Source organism: Embiotoca jacksoni, unplaced genomic scaffold (assembly GCF_022577435.1).
Source record: "Embiotoca jacksoni isolate LCO1_2020_lvr unplaced genomic scaffold, fEmbJac1.0.p SCAF_23, whole genome shotgun sequence".
Taxonomy (NCBI): Eukaryota; Metazoa; Chordata; class Actinopteri; family Embiotocidae; genus Embiotoca; species Embiotoca jacksoni.
The window spans coordinates 5,462,548-5,483,564 of NW_027185374.1; the positions used below are offsets into that span (position 1 = coordinate 5,462,548).

General features: G+C 39.7%; 2 protein-coding genes across 8 annotated transcripts in view; both read left to right on the forward strand.

The window, feature by feature from the left end:
- The first annotated feature begins 10,976 nt into the window (after positions 1–10,976).
- On the forward strand, positions 10,977–16,560 carry LOC138203512 (uncharacterized). 4 transcript variants are annotated; one of them, XM_069158430.1, is made up of 10 exons: positions 10,977–11,098; positions 11,340–11,461; positions 11,582–11,642; positions 11,803–11,949; positions 12,648–12,728; positions 12,968–13,057; positions 13,777–13,857; positions 14,095–14,184; positions 14,797–15,000; positions 15,302–16,560. In XM_069158430.1, exons 1-10 carry the CDS (start codon positions 11,038–11,040, stop codon positions 15,592–15,594), a joined length of 1,230 nt encoding a protein of 409 aa, XP_069014531.1. In that variant the 5' UTR covers positions 10,977–11,037; the 3' UTR covers positions 15,595–16,560. The 4 variants fall into 4 exon arrangements, with proteins under 4 accessions (XP_069014531.1, XP_069014532.1, XP_069014533.1 ...); XM_069158431.1 differs by lacking the exon at positions 13,777–13,857; XM_069158432.1 differs by lacking the exon at positions 12,648–12,728.
- A 406-nt stretch (positions 16,561–16,966) lies between these two features.
- Positions 16,967–21,017, forward strand: part of LOC138203513 (A-kinase anchor protein 7-like) — a 41,427-nt gene continuing 37,376 nt past the window's right edge. For 2 of the 4 annotated variants that reach the window (XM_069158434.1, XM_069158438.1), the window contains exons 1-5: positions 16,967–17,514; positions 17,649–17,896; positions 18,743–18,904; positions 19,073–19,230; positions 19,892–20,028. In XM_069158434.1, coding sequence (XP_069014535.1) covers positions 17,381–17,514; positions 17,649–17,896; positions 18,743–18,904; positions 19,073–19,230; positions 19,892–20,028 — 839 coding nt within the window. In that variant the 5' untranslated portion in view covers positions 16,967–17,380. The remainder of the gene's footprint in view (positions 17,515–17,648; positions 17,897–18,742; positions 18,905–19,072; positions 19,231–19,891; positions 20,029–21,017) is intronic. The other 2 variants (XM_069158436.1, XM_069158435.1) reach the window with 2 other exon arrangements.

Sequence of the window (21,017 nt, forward strand, 5' to 3'; positions counted from 1 at the left end):
AAAGCAGTAACCCTTTGAAAATAAAACTGAAGTACGGTTTGAAAGAAAATACCACCAGACATATATCAAATATTACAACATATTCTGCTAGACATCTTTTTTTTTTTTTTCTCATGTTCTTGATTTGTTCTTAGCCTGTTTGCGGGAATCTGATGCAAAGCAAAGCAAAACTGCCACGTCAGCGTTGAGAGTTTTTTTTTTGGTTTGCATTAGATTGTGACCAGAATCACTCCATTTACTACGAGATGAATGAGGTCGAACACACATCGTTGTGGTTTTATTATTGGTATCAAAATGTAAATGGTATTCGATTTCATCAACGAGATAATACGATGAGGTAAGGGCGGTTAATCTTTGAATAATTGACACAAAAAAAATACTGACACACTCACATTCTTGTACACAGTCACACACACACACACACACACACACACACACACAGACACAGACACCTGCCTTTGGATTCCCGGCTGCAAAGGCCATGAATAATGGATCGTAGTTTTCCCTGGCCTGGGGGAGAAGCTTTTAAACATAATTTGTTGCTTTAATTTATTTACACAACCTGGCAACCTCGGCCCTCGGGCTAGGTGCATTACACAGAACCGAGCCCCACCGGGAAGGACACATACACACACACACACACACACACACACACACACACACACACACACACACATGACACGTACACATATCTGCCCCAGGTATGACACATCCTTATATGTCTTGTAGGATAAATCCTCTGCAGAAATAATCTGCCTCACACATTCACACAGAATCATGCTAAATATTCAATAATGTTGCAGTGATGACAGATGTCACCGTCAGCCTGCCAGCGTCCCATCAAAACGATTTATCTCCCACATTTTTAGCTAATTTTCACCTCTGACATATTTCATTTAAAATTAAATTATCACGTTTATTTTGCAAGTAGTAGAATATTGACTCATCTTTTATCACAGCAATTAAAGAACCAGGTGAAGCTGTTACATGTTGAGTTTGATGATTACATATTCACACACACACACACACACACACACACACACACACACACACACACACCATGCTCAAGTACACTTCATCACAACACTTCATTCCCCCTGATTGGCAACACAGGAGGATTAGAGCAAGCACATTTATGATGACAAGAGCACACAAGATGATGAGAACAAAATTAAAAAGTCAGTTTTGCAGCATGCATTGCACATTGATAAAATGACACTTATCACTTTCAACTTTTCAATATTTTTCCAATAAATCCTCGGTCTCCAAAGTGTCTGTAACAGCAGGTGCTTGTATTGTTTGTGAAGGAAAATCCGCAATATCCACCTACAAATCTACATCATGACAACAAAAACAGATCAAATTATGAAAACAGAGGGAGACTCTGCCCCAGTAAGAGAATAATGCTTGTGACAGGATCTTTCTTGGCAGCTGAAGGAAGAACAAGTCATACGACTCTGATGTAAACTGTACTAATGATCCAAAAACAAGTGGTACACCTCCTCTACTCCTGCTGGGTTGCCAGATTTTGGTCTTAACTTCTACCCCATGATGACAAAACTCCGACAGCTGCGAGGGTTGGTCAGGTATCCAGGTCCAAACTGTCGCTACAGTAGTGTAACGTGCGGTGGAGGCTGCCAGTTTCTGACAGGTTTCAGAATCAGTTTCACTTTGATGAATGAGGAAATGCACGTACATCACTGAACTCTCTATACACACCAACAACACCGCTGTCAGGATTTAGCATCCCGACTCGCTTTGTGATATATTATTCAGGATTTTTCATCCGCTTGCATATGAAATGATCATTTCTACACAGGCCCACAGTAAACATCATGTGACCACACAAGTCTCTGGCTTTGCTTCTGCTTTAATTTGTGAGGGAAGCTTTTAAATGTCCAATATCTTCTACCCCAGACATCTTGTGAATCCAACACAGATTTTCGGATCAGCGGTGCCACAAACCTTTGATCATGATGAGCTTCATGTTGCCAAAAGTCCAGAGTGTGTTTACAGGCTGTGTTTACAGCACTCTGGATTGTCGTCCATTCCAAGTTCATAATCACAAAAAGCTGTTTACTGTGCGTGCATCTTCATATTCACATCATTAATAACTCTATAATCTTGCACAGAAACCAGGCACTGAGCACAAAATCCAACATTTGACCAAATATTGAGTTTGCAGGAGTCATACACACACTCGCCAGAGTTACAGTAGCATGCTGCGCCTAGTATTATTACTTTCTCAGTGGGAATTTGAGTGCTTTTCAAAATAAAACTGGATTTGACCTTAACAGAGTTATTGCAGAGACATATTAAACCCATAAGTATGGTTCTTAAAATCAGTTGTGTCAAAGGTCACCAAATAAACTACAGTCTTTACTGATGAAATAGTTGGATGTTTAGGGGCAAAAATTTGCATTCTTGCCAAGAGTTAGATGAGGAGATCCATACCACACTAATCTGTGACCTATTCATGAAGTAAGTACTAGCGACTGGTTATCTTAGCAGGAAGACTGGAAAGAAGGGCACACCTTTATCTTGGCTCTGTCCAAAGGTAACGAAATCTGCCGTACCATTATGCTCAGACACAGCAGCCGGGTCGTTCTGGGCTCCACCGAAGCCGAACCATTGTGAGCATCAAATTAACGAAAGGACTTTTGTCAGATCTAATGGTTGTATTTGTTTCTCAGTGGACTTCTTCAGCAAGTTTCGCTATTGGCTTTTGGGGTCTTTGCTTATTATCTGCTTTAGCTTTTCCAAATTTGGTGATTTTTTTTTTTTTTTTTTACATAGATATGGTAATAATAATGGGCAAAAATGATGTAAAAATTGCATACATTTAATTTAAAAAAAAAAAAAAAGATAACATTTTCTTGGGGTGAAGACCCCAAAGCACCCACCAAAAACATGTTCTGAGTTGTCCACAAACTCAAGTAAAACACTTTTTTAAAACTCCTGATTCAACGCCAGTGGTTTGTGAACAAGACAGAAAGTTACAATCTCATATTTTCCTCATTCCAAGAAAGAGCCACCGCCCTTCCTTAATATCACAACTGGTCAATTTTACACATTAAACACATGAAACAATCCATGCATGATGTGTTAATCAATAAGATGATGGCTTTTGCAAGGAAAGCTGTTTGCCCTTTTCCAAACTTTATTATAAACTAAACTAACCAGCTGATCACTGCAGTTCTAGGTTTACTGTATAGATATGAAATTGTGTCAATTTTCAAGCAGTGGTGCCATTTCTAAAATTGTCAGCCTAATTATTTACAGGGAGAGAGCAGTGTCAGGGATTTTAAGGTAGCCTTTGGTGCAGAGGTGGTGCCACAGAGGATATTGTCGGCCTTAATTGGGTCGACAGAACTTCGACTGGTGCGACGGGTTTATGTCTCATCACAGTTTAAAGTATATTTCATGCAGCATAGAAAGGCTTTCAATACTGTACTGCCTGACTGAATAAAATAAGCAAAGATTGATATGTAATAAAAAAACAAAATCATAAAAAACTATATTTCTCAAAGCACCGACAAGCCTGACTGTACAGAATATGCACTAAAGAGAAGCTAAATAAACCTTCACTTTCTTTATTTCATCTGCTCTCTGTGGAAGCTTTGATTTATGACATGTTATTTGTTTCTGGGCTATATTTTAATTTGAAGGATTTTGAAATGCTTTGAGCATATTATACAATCAGGATCTTTGTAGTAAATGATCGTTTTTCAGGCAAAAATCGTTGTGCTTTATCAATAATCCGGGGACTCATTTTAATCTTCTCACAGCTGAATTTGTAATGGCAGTGCAATCTGTTCAAAAGCACAACCCAGCTCTGCAGTCTCTATTTCAAAGACAGATATTCTCACATTATTTAGCATGATATTCACAATTTCAATCTGACTCCACATACACCTTCTCGTAGCCCGGTGTTCATCAGTGAAATAAGGAGGATATTAAATCTGCTGGTGAGGTTTGTCAACCTGAGAACACTTTTCTGTCACTGCAGCAATGAAAGGTAATCTGTTTCTCCATGCAGCTGCTGTGATCAAAGGGATCGCGCTCCCATGACTATCACGCACAACAACCCACACATGCAAAGACACAATGAGGCACGTGGATGCAGCCTCTGACACTTGTGCACAAACCAGGATACACACACCTACAGACATGCAAACACGCAAATACTGCACATGTGCCTTCACATGGACTTACAACATATGAGCACCGTGACTTACATTCACACACAAAGAAAATCCCACTGCCGCTTGATGTTGTGTGTTTTCTTTAAGAAGCTTGGCTCCTGCTGTGAAGACAGCAGTGAAAGAATGGACACACACACACACACACACACACACACACACACACACACACACACACACACACACACACACACACACACACACACACACACACAGATGAACACACAGATGTACCAATACTCAAAGCAACAGCAGAAACCAACAAGGGAGTAAGTCATCAGTTGAAGCTCCCACACCATCTAAAACTGCAGAAAGAGGGAGAATTTTTTGTATTTTTTTTGTGACATTCACAAGATATTTTTACCATCATCTCATATTTAATACAGTACAAGACTTGTAACTCTAATGTCGCTTTTAATTCCTTTTGCATGAAATAAATGAAGATGTAGCTCATGCTGTGGCCCCAATATAGTTTCAAGATGTGCACATCTGACAATCTAAAATATTCAGTGTATGTACAAATGCTGGATTTTCACAGGCAGAAGGATTTTATTCAGCAGAGAGTCATTTGAATGATCTGAAGGCGGCAGCTGAGCCGTACAAAAATATGAGACAAACGGAGACGGTGCTTGTATTCTGGTGGCTTCGTGGCTGTTTCCTTCCTGCACCTACGACCACATACTTTTGTTCTAAAGATGTATCAAGCCCACGGTGTCTTCTTGTGGATGTGCTGCAGCAGGTTAGCAGTCTCTCCACCATCCACTGTACAAGACACCCCAAACCCCACCCCCACCTTCACAAGGGAATCTACCCAACCCTGCTTTCATGCTTTAGTCATCCCGCCTGGGCTGCTGCAACATCCCTCCTGGCTCGACTCCCAAAGCACTCTTTAGCCCTTACATCAGGGATTCTACCCCCACCACACACGCACACGCACACGCACACGCACACGCACACACACACAACACACACACACCCTGCAGTACCAAAGCCGGCTCCAAGAGGCTGTTTTGTATTGAATACAAACTCTGGTGCTTGAACCTCCAGCCCACCGTCCACACGGTCTCGTTGAGCACGTCAGCCTGTGATCTGCATTCTGTCGTTAGCTGCCACTTATCTTTCCTTTCCCTACGGCAGGCCGGTTATCCCCCACCACCAACACCCTGCTCCTCCTCTAGAGGTGGAATAACTTTACTCCACTCTGATCAGCAGAGTCTCTCCCTATTTCCCACCATGACCCAAAAAGCCTGTCTCTTCAATAAACACATCACTTTTGACTTACAGTAAATCTCCTTTTTATTTTAAATATTTATCTCCCCTCCTGATCCTCTCTGCCATCTCCCGGCTGGATTTTTTATACAGTGGCATTGGGAAGAAGGGATCATTTACAGATTGCGTTTTTGTGGTGATTTGTTTGTAACAGAGAGAAAACTCCATTTTAGTTAAAGGGAGAATAGAGTGGTTTTTTCCCCAACCCATGATAAAAGGAGGTGACATAATGCTGCAGGGAGAGCAGGCACCACAGAGAACAGGAAAACGACTGAGAGACAGAGATGATGAGAACGCAATATTGGAGACTGTAGAGGGAGAGAGAAAGTATGATTTACAGAAAACTGTATGTAGAACAAAAGGCTGAACACTTTGCTGCTTTGTGATACCAGGCAAAAGTGGTTCATATATAATCTGGAAGACATGGCGAAAGTCAAAACAAAAAAACAACAACATCTGTTTATTGTATATTATTTTGAAATGTCCTCCCCATAAATGGATGAAGACTTGAGCATTCCGAGTTGCAGTTTATTATGTTAAAAGAAGGAATCAGCTGCAACTAACTGACTGACTATTGTTATTGACTCTTTTCTAATTAACTGATTAATCACTTAAATCATGATTATTTAAGAGAGTTAAATGAGTGTGTTTGGAGCTCAATATGATTCAAATTTCTTAATTTGTTGTGTACTTGTATACTAACATGAATCACTATTTTGAGTGCATGAGTGCATTTACACTGTCAAGTACAGAAACCTGCAGTGCACCAGAAGCACCCAAAACGGTCCAAAAAATTACGTGTGAAACGCTGAATACTTTTCACCCTAAACAGCTACGCAGATGAAGGGGAGGGACCACTGAAGTAAAAAAAAAAAAAAAAAAATACAAATTAAGTCTTCTGAGGAAGCTACAGCTGATCCTGAACACCATACAACATGTTTTACTACTGCTGCTGGACAGAAGCCATTGCTGCTGGACAGAAGCCATTAGTGTGTTAAACAGAGGGCACAAAAACGCGTTGATTTCTGGGTAAAATAATCAAAGCTGCAGATATTTTGTATGTATTCACACGCTGAGGTTAATTCTGGTCAGTGCAGAACGGCAGTGTTGCAATTTGAAACGGCACTACACAAGTCAGAGTCCTGACATGTAAGAGCACTATTTGTTCGTGAAGTAAGGGAAGTATGTCATTTGGAACACAGCTATGAAGACGGCTATAGTTTGTATTTATTTCACACTCACTCCATAGGTAAACATAATTCAAAAGTATTGCTGTGCTGTGTTTAAATGGACAACAGCCAGAATAAACCAGCCCTCTCTGTTTTTCTGCTGTTGCCTTATTCACCACCCCCTTCAGCCCTCAGTAACTCAGTAAGTGAAGGGAAGGGAGTGCTATTTAATCAAAAAAAGTGTCACATTAATTCAGACAAATTCAAGCAATCTAGTTTTCTAATAAAGCTGTCATATTTGCATCCGGTGACTTACGCTCACCATCGTTTTAGATTAATTCCCGTCACAACCTTTTGATTTATGAATGCATAATAACTGAGGGCAATGTCTGTGACTGTGAGCGAGTGTGTGTGTAAGTGTGTGTCCATGCATGCGTGTGTGTGAATCTGTGTCTACAAAGCCTTGACTTTTAATCTAACATGTTGCTTGTGCCCAGATGAGAGAAAATCACATTTTGCGATAATTGAGCGTGTTAAGAGGGAAAGATCAGACTTCTGGTGTGGAGGAGCAGGAGTTGCATCATTGCTTCGCTGTTTCAGAGCAGCCTCTCATCTGTGCTTATCTCATATCAAGAGACCGAATGCATAAGAATTTGTCTCCCCACTTGACATTGTCTTTTCATATCCATTCTTTGTACAAGAAATCCAAAGGTCAACATCTGCTCCTTCCAGTCCGCACATAAAGAAAAAGGCACTTTTGTCTGTAATTGTTGCCTAATGGTATTTTATTTCTCTTTCTTTTTGTTTTGCAGCTGTGCAGGAAAATTGCAACCTAACATCTGATTTGCACGACAGTGGATGATGTAAAAAATGGCTTGTTGTGGATATATTTGTGTTATCTTTTGAATTTTATCACCTGTTTAAGTGGAGCTACAATGTTTTCTTCCATCAGTTTTCCAAATATGGTCGACAAAACAAAATTAGGAATTCCTCTAGCATCTCAACTAGTATGGTACCCTGGTTTTATTCGTCCTCCATTCCATTATTTGCAGTCACTCTACTGTTTTGCAACTCAGTTCCAGCTTCCTGAAGGAATACTACAAACAGTTTACTCCACTGTTGTTGCCAAAAGAGTTTAAATATTGCCTGTATCAAGAACTGCCCCCAAAAACCACCTTCACTACACACATTATTTCCTCATACACTATTCGGTTGACACTTCACTAACATTGAGTAAAGCAACTGAAGTAAACACAATATATAATCCTGTTATCATGACTCAATCTAACGCAACGAGTTTCTGATAGCTCTGATCATAGCAGAGCAATCTGAGCTCATCTGCAAACATTTCTGACAGTGTCAACTTTCTTTGCATTCACTTTTGTGTTTGAGCAAAAGGAAGAAACCCCGAACAGCACAACAGATGGTGGAGCAGTTTTGCTAGAAGATGTGTTTTCTCAAATATATGCTACTTCTATGTCACTTCATAATCGTCTTGGCAGAATAAATCAAATGGGGCTTTTGATCATTTTAACCATTCAGGCACTATGAGTTGTGCCCATATGATAAATTAAAGTACCTCTGTTGGCTTACTGGTGACCACTGAATGTTCCCAGAGTTTGGTTTTAAATGGAAGCAGGTGGAATGATTGCAGTATTTATCCTGTTAGAAATCTTAATTTGAGCAGCACCACAAAGACACAAGGACCATTTCACACACTTGTATCGCCTTACTTCATGATTATTGCAGTAGAAGTTTTACTTGCCTTCTGTTGTTTGGCTACAAGATGGCGTGAAGGAATCCGTCAGACTTTTAAACCAGAATGAGGTGTGACAAGCTCACACCTCATTCAGTATTGCTAAATACTCTTTAGAATTGATTTTAAGATCTTATTTTGAAAGCTCGTCATGGCCCCGCTTCTTATAGTATTTTTTTGTTTTACTTTTAGCAGAGTCTGTACTTGTACATGTAGTCTTATCTAGGCTTCATGAGTCATTAACATTATTGTTGAACACACTTTTATAAAACAGCTTACCCTTACTTTACTTTTGTCATTTTATTTGTTATTTTGCATTATCTTATATGTTTTATTATAAAATATAATTTCTTGATTGTAATTTGTAATTTTATATAAAGCACTTAGAATCTTGGGTTAGAAAATGCTCTGTACAAATACAGATTCTTGTCAAAAATATTTCTATTCACTGCAATTTGCCTTTCAGTCATTCAAATTTGTCAAATTAGTAACACTCCTGGTTGTGTAACATGTTGCATTGGAGGCTTTTATTGTGAAACACTTGATCACTTTTCGTTTTGAAAGATAAATACTTGATAAATACATCTGAACTGAGAATCTAACACGTTCAAAATCATCTTGATAGTTGTAAATGAGATCAGTAAGTAACACAGACATCTGTGTGTTAACTGTTGGCTCCATCTCAAAATGTTCTGATGCACTGCAGACTTGGCATCATTTAAAAGTTAGGCTGGAGGCCAAATGAGTCCTGAAACTTCTCCCTGAATATCCCTGCATTTGATGAATCAAACCAACAGACTTCTGATACCTGATTACCATCTTCTGGCCAAAGATTGCCACTGCTTCTACAAAAACAGTAATGGTCACTGAAGCAGCTTTTTCATTCATTCATTTAATCTTTATAGCCAAAAAGACTGAAATATCAAAACATTTCTGGATTACACACCACAAATGAAGCTTTAATCCTTCTATTGACATCATTAATGCTCATGTTCTCTTCAAAGGTGCCTCTGAAGAAGCTTCAAAGTCAGAATCAAACGCATCTCAGCTAAATGTTAAGCTGTTGTAGTGCAACTTGTCACACATTTTCAGCGTCTCAAAGAGACTTTGAATGTCGTCTTATAGAGAGCGTGATGTTGCACAGTCAGATTCACACCAAACTGTGTTTTATTCCTGCATCATACATGGCGGAGATGAAGCAGAGCCACCGGGAGCTGTCTCACAGCCCGCAGAACGTCTGACACAGAAGAGAAAAAAAACACTTCACCTACTGTCAGTGTCTGCCACCAGGCCCGCAATAAAAAAATCACTTTCCAGCAGCTTCACATATAACTGCTTAGTAACTTTGGACACAAGCAACAAACACACTGCTGCTTTTTCTTTCTTTCTGTCAGCTCTGTACAAGCATGCAAAGAGAGAATGTGCAGCTTGTCTGAAGTATGAACTTCATCTAAAGGCAAGCTGAGCCATTTCCTTGTTGATGTCACTTGTTCTGAGGACCAGAGTTTTCGGCAGGCTGTCCAAACACAAGCAAATGAGAAACATTTAAATACACACACACACACAGTTTTCTAAACACACCAGCAAAACATTTCCATTTACAGTGCCGGTCTATGGAGCAAGGCAATGTGCTTAAACTGTGGCTTTATTCCACATACCAGAAACCTTTCATTTATTCAGATCTGATCCTGGGATTTATAGTTGGTTTGATCTTGAATTTATTGTTAAGGAAAGGACTGTATACTAATAAATGTCAATAAAAATGGCTCAAAAATGTCTTAAATAAATACAATTTAGCATTTGAAGCTTCTATCATACTCAAATCTTCTTTAACCCATAAAAAACAGAAGAGAGTGTAGTGAGTTGAGGGTAGAGTCAAAGCTGTCCTGCTCTGAGGGAAAAACATACTGTATATACAGCAAAAAAAAAAAAAAAGATATTGTATTATTTTATGTATGATAGAAGCCCTTCAATTATTATGGCTGTCTTTAAAACACCAGAAATTATATCTAATGTCGGTCCTCTGGTTCTTATTGCTTATTGGGAAATTTAAAGTCGTTTAATGTTCTGTTACACCCCAAATATCAATGTACATTACGAAGCATGAATTTGACAGAGACAGCTTGTGCCTGACACTTTATATGTGAGCAGGTTAAGATGTTGCAGTAAAAGATACAGCACAGGTACAGTGCTGCACCCTGCTGGCTTTAATGTATGTGAGCATGCTGTGCTTTGTTATGCTGACTGTGTTATTGAAACCTCACGTAGACTCATGTAAATCTGAGTTTCTGTATCAATAAAAAAAACTTTTCTGGACTAAATAAAGTCTGAGGCAGATGATAGGTTTCATATTATACTATTTTTCATATACCACTTACTTCACGATAAACATCAATTCACACAATTGTTTATGTCAGTCAAACCATTCAGTTTGGGAGAAAGGAAATGTTTCGACAAGGGGGCGTGGCTGCAGACGTGTCATGTGCTCATACGACCAATGGTCGTTTGAAACATCCCGTACGTCACGACGTAGCCGATATGTTTTCAAACAGTTTCACTTTCTACACCCATCTTCTCTTTTTCGCCGTTTCAGGCTGAACTCGTTTTCTTGTTTTGTGTCTTCTTTTCTCGAGGTAAAGTCATGTCTGATTTACTGGAGAAAATAAGGCATCTAAAAGCAGATGCAGCCCTTAAGCTGCAAGGTAAGCGACTTTTATTGGAGAAGGTGACTTGCAGTACCAGTGTAAATCAACTATAAATGTAGGTATACAACGTAGGCTACGTTTTTCAGTACAAGTACAGATACGTGTTGTAGGCTGTTTGTGCCAGAAACAACAGCAACAAAACGGAAAGTGCATTGTGACCATTGTGACGTGATGATTAATGTGAGTGTCTGCATGTTATAATCAACCAACCTGCCCAACAACACACCTGTTCCCGCAGAGGCAGGTGTGAGTAGTGACTCTGATATCCGGACACTGACTCGACAAGACCTTCACGAGCTGTTTCCTGGAGCTCAGAATTTCATACTGAGGAGGAACATCTTTGATGTAATAAACAAACAGGTGAGCAAAGTTGTGTAGGACTGAGAGGAGAGAGATTCATAAGAACTCTGAATTGTACAATACATATAGTAAAAAAAAAAAATTGTTTGGATTATTCTGTTTTGTTTTTTTCCGCTCTAGAGAACAATTCATGTGCTAGTGAAAGAACTTCAAAAATTAATCCCGCATGAACCTCTCGGGGGTATGTAATCAGTTTCACTTGTATTTCTTGAATATTTTGTTATTTAGATTTTTAAACTAAACTAAATGTGGCCAGCCGCTATACTTAAGTGTTTTAACAACTTGTAACTGTACATTGTGTCATGCTGAGTCTAACACACAACCTTACATTTTCCATCCAGTGGCTAGCAAAGGGGTCTTGGCCGACTACCTCCATATGCTGAAGGACATGAAGACTCAAATGAATAATGTGCAGACTTTCCTTGATGCTCACATTGGTCTACTGGAGGACATCAACAATACTCAGCCAGACCCGAAACCTGACGAAGGTCATAATACAGTTTTTGTTTTAATATCTTAAGCGCATGAGTGCAGATTCAAAGCTTTAATGGGGAGATGCATATTGAAGGTGATTTTCATATTATTTGTTGGCAAGATATAGCCTATTAGTAATGTATGATAATTCACAGCTTAGTAAATGCATATTGTATGTTACCTTTCAGTAATTTCACAACACTGCTGAGATAAAAAAAATAATAATTGGTATACCATCAGCTACTTTTCAATCTCTGCGTATCTCTATCTTCATCAAGACATTCAGCAGTTGAAGGGCACAGTGAAATATAATTAAAGGTTAACAAGTTTATTTTCTATTCAGAGCTTTTAGAACATTTCTTACTGCCTTACTTAGTGAATGTAACTTGCTCAGACACCATCTCAATACCCACTGGTGCGAGTCTACTCACAACACACTATTCAACACCTACGGCCACCTGTTGTCACATAAACCAAGGTCCCGTGGCCTTTGTTTTTTTTTTGGCTGTTACAGTTAAAATCTGGTCTGAACCTTGAATTTTGAATATTTTATCACACACTGTGTCCTTATCGTTGCATTGTAAACATCCCTCCTACATCCTACATCCTACATCAACCCTAATCTGTCCTTTCCATATGCAGGGATTTTTTTTTTATTAATGTTTTTTTTATAAGATTTAAACTGAGGAGATGTATGATGCCACTGTCACAGGTTCTTTGTCAGATACCACAGAACACCGGGTTGAAATGGAGGTCCCCACTTGCCAAAAGGATAACCTTCTACAAGGAGCTAGTGCTAAATCTTTTTTTTTGTACTACTCCCATTACATATAATTCATTAATCACTGTGAAATTATTAATTCAACAATGATGCATAACATTGAATACTGCTGTAATGATGTTATTATTAATATCTTTAGAGCAGTATTCAGTATTAGATTCAATTATAACTGAAAATAGTCTATTTTTAGATGGATTTCAATTCTATAATAGTTGGGATCACTAAGTGCTTAATGCCATTTTATGTGATAGGCTCTTTATCAGGTATGAATCAGCCCAGCGTCAGTAGTGCAGTGGCGGCCCGTGCTGATGACAATCGAGGCAATCAACAGAAAACACGAGGTAAATGTAACTTTTTATTATTTCACTCAGTCATGAGCGCATGAGTGCAGATTCAAAGCTTTAATGGGGAGATGCATATTGAAGGTGATTTTTATATTATTTGTTGGCAAGATATAGCCTATTAGTAATGTATGATAATTCACAGCTTAGTAAATGCATATTGTATGTTACCTTTCAGTAATTTCACAACACTGCTGAGATAAAAAAAAATAATAATAATAATAATTGGTATACCATCAGCTACTTTTCAATCTCTGCGTATCTCTATCTTCATCAAGACATTCAGCAGTTGAAGGGCGCAGTGAAATATAATTAAAGGTTAACAAGTTTATTTTCTATTCAGAGCTTTTAGAACATTTCTTACTGCCTTACTTAGTGAATGTAACTTGCTCAGACACCATCTCAATACCCACTGGTGCGAGTCTACTCACAACACACTATTCAACACCTACGGCCACCTGTTGTCACATAAACCAAGGTCCCGTGGCCTTTGTTTTTTTTTTGGCTGTTACAGTTAAAATCTGGTCTGAACCTTGAATTTTGAATATTTTATCACACACTGTGTCCTTATCGTTGCATTGTAAACATCCCTCCTACATCCTACACCCTACATCAACCCTAATCTGTCCTTTCCATATGCAGGGATTTTTTTTTTTTTATTAATGTTTTTTTTATAAGATTTAAACTGAGGAGATGTATGATGCCACTGTACCTCACAGGTTCTTTGTCAGATACCACAGAACACCGGGTTGAAATGGAGGTCCCCACTTGCCAAAAGGATAACCTTCTACAAGGAGCTAGTGCTAAATCTTTTTTTTTACTACTCCCATTACATATAATTCATTAATCACTGTGAAATTATTAATTCAACAATGATACATGACATTGAATACTGCTGTAATGATGTTATTATTAATATCTTTAGAGCAGTATTCAGTATTAGATTCAATTATAACTGAAAATAGTCTATTTTTAGATGGATTTCAATCCTATAATAGTTGGGATCACTAAGTGCTTAATGCCATTTTATGTGATAGGCTCTTTATCAGGTATGAATCAGCCCAGCGTCAGTAGTGCAGTGGCGGCCCGTGCTGATGACAATCGAGGCAATCAACAGAAAACACGAGGTAAATGTAACTTTTTATTATTTCACTCAGTCATGGTGACAGAAGATTGTCTCACGTATCACCGTTTCCAACTGCATCATCATTCTTCATTGGGTTGGAAAATGGCTATTGTCTAACCTAATGCGCCTCTAAATATTAATTAAGTAGTGCGTATTAGTCTTTCTTGTTTATTTGACATCAAACTGAATGCCTGTTTTGCACTAATAGGCTCTCAACTCTGGAAATAGAAAAAAGAAATACAGTTTCAAAATATTTATTTTCCATGAACACTTTTTAAATAGTTTATGTACATATTTTAGTGTGCGTACTTGCTGGGGCACAAATATTTTTATCCTGCATACTTAACATTATTATATTTCCATTTAAGTGGTCCCAATACACACCAAAAAATAATTAACTCAGTCATTTATAAAAACACTCAGTTTATTATTCTTTCTATGCATTTTTTGTTATTGTCCATTATTTTAATCGAATCTTTTTATGAATGGAGGGCTTAAAATTAATGTAACATTAATCACTGTATGCCTCAAAGTCCCACGTTATTCTCCTGTGAGTAACCCGCTGCTGTAGTTAAATAACTGTGTGTCTGTAACTCTTTTCATTCTGCCACAGTGGTGTACAAGATGGTGGTCAGCGGTAAAACGTTTGATGCCCATCTGCAGATGCTGGCCAAAGTAAAGAGTTCGGAGTGCAATTTGGATTTGGTCAATGTGGAGGAGAGCCAAAACAATGAGGATTACCAGATCACTATTGTCTTCTGCCCGAATGTTTCTCGTATTGGGACAGATATTGATGCAGCCATGAGTTCTTTTACAGGTAAGAGAGAGAATTATTCTGCTCATTTATACTGAAAAGAAAATTGCATTTGTTTTCAATTCAACTGAAAATCAAAGTTATGCAGACACATATTTATTATTATTATCTAATGTTTATATGGCACAAGCAACTGTGTATCGCGCATGGTGCTCCAAACCTCCAGACTTTTCTATTATTTTGTGCTGAAGTGAAAAGGGACACCTTCTCTCCTGTACTTGCATGCCAGTGAGAATATTATCATCTCCCATATCTTCTTCTGCCTCCATCTCATACTCCATCTCCTCTGTTTTGTTCTCCACAGGTGATAAACCTGTCATTCTGGTTGTGATGCACCACGTGCGTGAAGCCAAACCCGTAACAGCTGTGAGAACATGGAGTTCTCACTATAAAGTTGTGTTGTATGTCAATGTTTTCTACCATGACACCACGGGTGGATTATTGAAGTGTCAACAGAATAGCGATGCTGCCTCAGAGATACAAAAAGAATTACTGAAGCACGGAACTAAGACACCTTACAATACCAGTGGAAAGGCCGAGGGTGGAATCACTGCAAGTAGTTATTCGTGGAGTAATATCTTGAATCGTATACGTTAGTATTGGCAGTGCTGATGGTGATAATGATGGTATCATGTCCATGACTACAAGTAAAAGAAACTGAAACAGAAATGGTGGAAGATAACAAAGACAAGGAAATGTTAATTTATCTTGATTCGTATATGTCAGTATTTACGTGAAAGAAATTTAAAATAATTTTGCTTAATAGACTTATTGTCACGTTTTCACAATGTAGCGTTATGTCTGTGCATGCAACCACTTTGTAATCTTGTGCAAAAATATCAGATTTTACAGGTGTGAGGGAACAAATTTGCTCATTTCTTTATTGCTTCAGTGCAAGTAGTTTTGATTTTTTTTTTTACTAGTTTAGTCAGTGATTATCACAAATCAAGAATATGTGTTAAAAAATACTGATAATCTTTACACTACTTAATATTCCTTTGAGCATTTTAGATTGTCATTCAGATACATTTCTGTCAAACTCAATTGTCCAGGGTTTGATTTTTTAGTGGCTGCAAACATGTCAAAGGTATATAATACAGTTGCACTGTTTTCCTTTTCATGTTTTCTAAACAAACAAATGAAGTCACAGTTGAAAAATCTGACCCATTGTGTTGATACAAACCTTCACTGCTGTGCTTCTTCATAAATCTTATTGAAGGAACCCGTATGCATTGCAATAATGATTAGGGTTACAGTTTTTTTTTTTTATATAGTTTCTGTTTATAGTATTGTAAGACTTAAATGTACAGTAAAAGATTAAAGAGAGCAAAGGCCACAAGTTCAAGGCCCAATCCACTTTGTGCATTGCTCTATAAAATGATGAGCGCTGCAGGCAGACAAACATCCACATCTCCAGGGACAAGGACTACTCCAGAATTCAAGCTTTCCTTTTTTCTTTTTCTTTTTCCTAAGCTGTACTTTCACTCTCTAAATGGTGTTCTGTAAACATCTGAATTGTAAATGGTTATGGTTGGGAAAATCTCCCATAAAAAATGATCTCTGTCTATGGCTCTTCATAAAATGCATTGCTCTATTCATATGAAAAATACATCCATAACTTAAGAAAAAAATATAAAAATAAAACATGTATATAAAAATGTATATACACAAATACAATATTGCATGTTTGATTTAATGTACATTTTGATGTAGCTGCTAATGAATTCATACAGTGGATGACAGAGAACACTTGGTTTGATCAATCAACCAAATTCATTTAAAAGACTTAACTAACGTATTTAATTAGTAAAGGAGGTTAATTACGTTTATGCAAGAAAAGCAAAAAGTATTTTAATATTTTAAGTGCTAGTGTGCTTTTATTTTGAAAAGAGAAAATACATTTTGCTCTGAAATATTAAACCGGAAGTCTTACATTGTTTACAAACAACGCTTCCGGTCGGTGCAACGACCGAGCGCGTGGACTTGTATATTTTTCGGTGTTACTTGTTTGGACAGTTTTCCGACGAAGATTGGCGCTCGGGTGCTTTTTACGCCCCCTCCCCAAACATGATGACGAGTTACCAGAAAGGCGATTCCGGTTAGTTTCGCTATTTATCAGCGCAACTCCGTGTGAAACATTCATGCGAAGAGTTGGATAGCAAAACAGATGCTCTGCAGCCCGGCTGTTGATTCACGTCAACAGGTGTGAGCGACAGCTCGATCACCGTCCTGGAAGGAGCTGTCGGCTGATGTGTTTTCTTTTTGTGTGTAAGGTTTGTTCGCTGTAGTTTAGCCGTGATGTCTCCTCCAGGCAGCTGTTGACGTCACTTCTTACGTGACCTAAAAAAAAAATTGATCGCACGTGTGTGTGTGTGTGTGTGTCATGCTCCTCGGCCCCGTCCTGTTCGGTCTCAGGCTGCGTCGTTCAAAAAGCGTTTGTTTTCCAGCGCGTAAATGCTGTGAAGGGACTGTCAGATCGGAAGCTGCGTTTTGTATCGACCGGTCACCCTTCAACAGGTGAGCGTCCGGACATCTGCACACCCGGTTCGGATTCAAGGTAGTGAAACGCATCACACCGCTGCCCTCTCGCCCCGGTACGAGTCGTGTGATCTGTGAGTTTGTGATCTGGTTCTATAATTGCTCTGTTTCAGGTCCTGTCTGCGTCTAAGAGTGCGTGACATGCAGCAAGCCAGCATCTCCTATGGAAGACGGACCAATCCTGCCACCTCGGAGGAGGATGACGATGATGAGGGAGGAGGAAGAAGTCTGGTTGGACAGGAGTTGGACAGAGTAGAACCGGGGGAAACCAGGGAGGTGAGGATGAGTTCGGGCCAGGCGGACGCAGTCGCCACGGATGCCCAGGGAGGTTTGTCCGACCCCGGAGCCTCCACAGTGTCTCGTGAGTAAAACGAACTGCTTGAGATCATCGCTTTTGCCGGCGTCGTGCTGAAGGACCGCTCAAATACTTTGATTGGGTCCGCTGGAAAAAAAAGAAATCCTGCCGACACGGTGTCACTTTGTGCCGGCTGCGTGTTTCCACGTGATTTAAAAAAAAAATCAGCATTCAAATTGGCAAAGCTGATAATGTGGCGAACAAAATGTAAAGCTTACCAACGTCGTGGCAAAGAGGAGCAGGCGTTGATCATCACGTCTTTTACGGGACACGGTTCAATTCAAATGAAAAAGGTGTTGCACTGTCTTTGCTCGTGCAACCATGTGTTCATGAATGGACAACATAATAAACATTATGCTGCTGTGCCACACGATCGGCTATACAAGCTACCTGCACACGAACAGCTTCAGAAACATTACTTCAGGGTTGGTAAATATGGATAAAACCATCTTTCAACTGCATGTCATTTTGTATCGTAAAAATCTGAATATGCTGTAAAATAGTGCTAATAATAATAATCAATTAAATCTATTGATGAATGAGCTGACAGGGATGTCTGGCTAATGCAGTAATTCTTAATTTTGTAAAAAAAAAAAATGAAGTTACCTCATTATATTGAGAACAAAAACAACACGTGTATTGATTTGCATTGATTTCTGTCATATATGAAACGTTACTTTGTTGGATGTTCATATTAAACTCGACCACAGTTTCAATTCATGAGTTTAATGTAAAGTAATATCTCCAGACTGCACTGAACGACCGGACCAACATACCAAGCGAAAATCACTGCATGTGCACGAGCGAATGTTTGTGCTCGTACGTTATGTGTGCCTGCTGCTGTTTTCACAGCAGCTCCTGCAGGGTCAAATGAGAAGACGACCAAGGCGAAGACGAGGAGAGCGAAGAGGAAGATAATGAAGAAAAAGCTCAAGTCAGCTGATGCCTCTGACAATTTAATGTCAGAGCTTCCATTTGCTCTGACCAGCCCCACCACGTGGAAAGCGCTCGGGTGTACGTACATCATGAATGCTGTTCTCTTTCTGACTCTTTGAAGTTTTTCTTGAACCAGCAGGAGGCCACAGAGCAGCATGTCTGATACACTGACTCGCAAAGTGGAGCTTCGTCTGGCTTCCCTTCGACTTCACCGTTGTGTTATTTGTGTTGACCTGTCCGCCGCAGTCCCCGACGCAGAGTCAGCCGAGAGGAAGAGGAAGAGGAAGAGAGGGGACGGCGGAGGGCGAGTGGACAGCGAGGAGGACGGAGACAAGAAGAAGAAAAAAAAGAAAGAGAGCCAAAGACCCAACTACTTTGTCTCCATCCCCATCACGAACACGCAGGTACGGAGTCGCTGGGCTGGTCACTAACTTCTGTGTCCCGGCCCGCAAGGATTTTGTCACAAGTTGACTTGATTTTTTTTTTTTTTTTAAATGACGACATTAACACGTCATTTTTTTCGTGCTTCAGTGAGAGTTGAAGTCGTTCCGCCATTCCACCTCACCGTCTCCTTACTTCCTGGTATTAAGGCTCTTTCTTTGTTTTTTGACTGCGACCTTGTTGGTTGATCAGCTGCTAACACTTCCTGTTAATATGACCCAATAACTGATTGCTGTCAGTACTACAGACCTGTTTTAATAATCACTTCATTCCCCTTCAGTGGAGAAGACTTCAATAATGTGTCTCCAAGCTACTGATGCGTTTTTGTCAAGTTTTGGACACTTGGACGTGGCCAGTGTACCTAAATCTATACTCGTTGCAAATGTTAGGATGATGACAGAGAAATCTTTCTGCCTGTTGACCAAAAAGCTCCTCTGAAAGGTCATCGATTTGAAACGCCTCACCTTCTCTCCCCCCCCCCCCCCCCCCCCCCCCCCCCACTGATCCGCTCAAAGCTAGATCTTGGAAGTACAGGAGTGATTTTGAAAGTGACGCTGAGCGAGATCGAGTAGCTCCCGTGTTCACCGCTGCTTAGTGATTGAAATCCAATTTGTCCAATGACAGATCGGCGCCGCTGTGACGGAGGTCCAGGAGGCCGTGCTGCAGCAGGAGCCCCGGCTGGCCAAAGCCATGATCCCCGTCCCGACTCTTCACATCACGCTTCTTGTCACTCATCTCGCCAATCAGGAGCAAGTAGACCTGTGAGTCGATGCGGACGTGCCGGGTCTTTATCCGCGCACGCCGTCATGCGCCGAAATGTCTGGAATTATCTTTGATTCTTTGACTTATTAAAATGCAACCTGCCGTAGAACTACACAAGATGAACAACTCAAAGTCGGTGTGGTTTCAACATTTTGGCGACAAACTAAAAAGCGCACCATAGACTGATGGACTGTAAAACGATAGGCCGTCTTCACAGCAGATGTTTTGACTTGTCATAACGGGGGAAAGCACATGTTTTACTCATTAAACGAAAGAAGGCTCCGCTCTGATCAAGTGTCCCACTCTAAGTCGTGACAGTCAGCCCCCTTAATGACCCTGAAACTGAAGCAGTCTAAAGGAATCCATCCATCGTCTATTATTTACGTCCTTTTCGTGCTGTGACGTGTCAAAATGTCTTCCGTCAAAAAGGCCTTTTAGTGTCTCTGTTGATCCCACAGCTGCGGGCCGGTTTCACCGCAGAGGGTTTAGCTCGGCGTGACTTCACGAAACATACTTGTGTCCACAACTCAAACAATTCCTGCACTATTTGTGACCACATTTCACACAAATGTCCAGAGGGATAAAATGACAAAGTGATGACATTTTAGATCCCACAAAGGTCAAAGGTCAACCTCACGGTGACATCATACCATTCTACAAACAACTCTTTCCTGCCCATTATTCGATGCCATAACTCAGAAAAGACGGGGAGGTTATGATCATACTTCACATATAGTTTGGACAGTTAATTAGTGACACTGATCATGGGCGTCCATCTTGAAACTGCCTACCTAAAAAATTAAAAATTAAAAAAACAAATGCTGCTGTAGCGAAAAAATGTCCCCTTGGGGATTAATAAAGTAACTACCTACCTACCTACCAACATACAGGCTGTGATTCTGGACAGACATGGATGTAAACTGCAACTTGTGAAGTTAGTGGAGAGACAAACAACCGCGAGGAGCTAGTTCTAGTTTCAGGAAGCAGT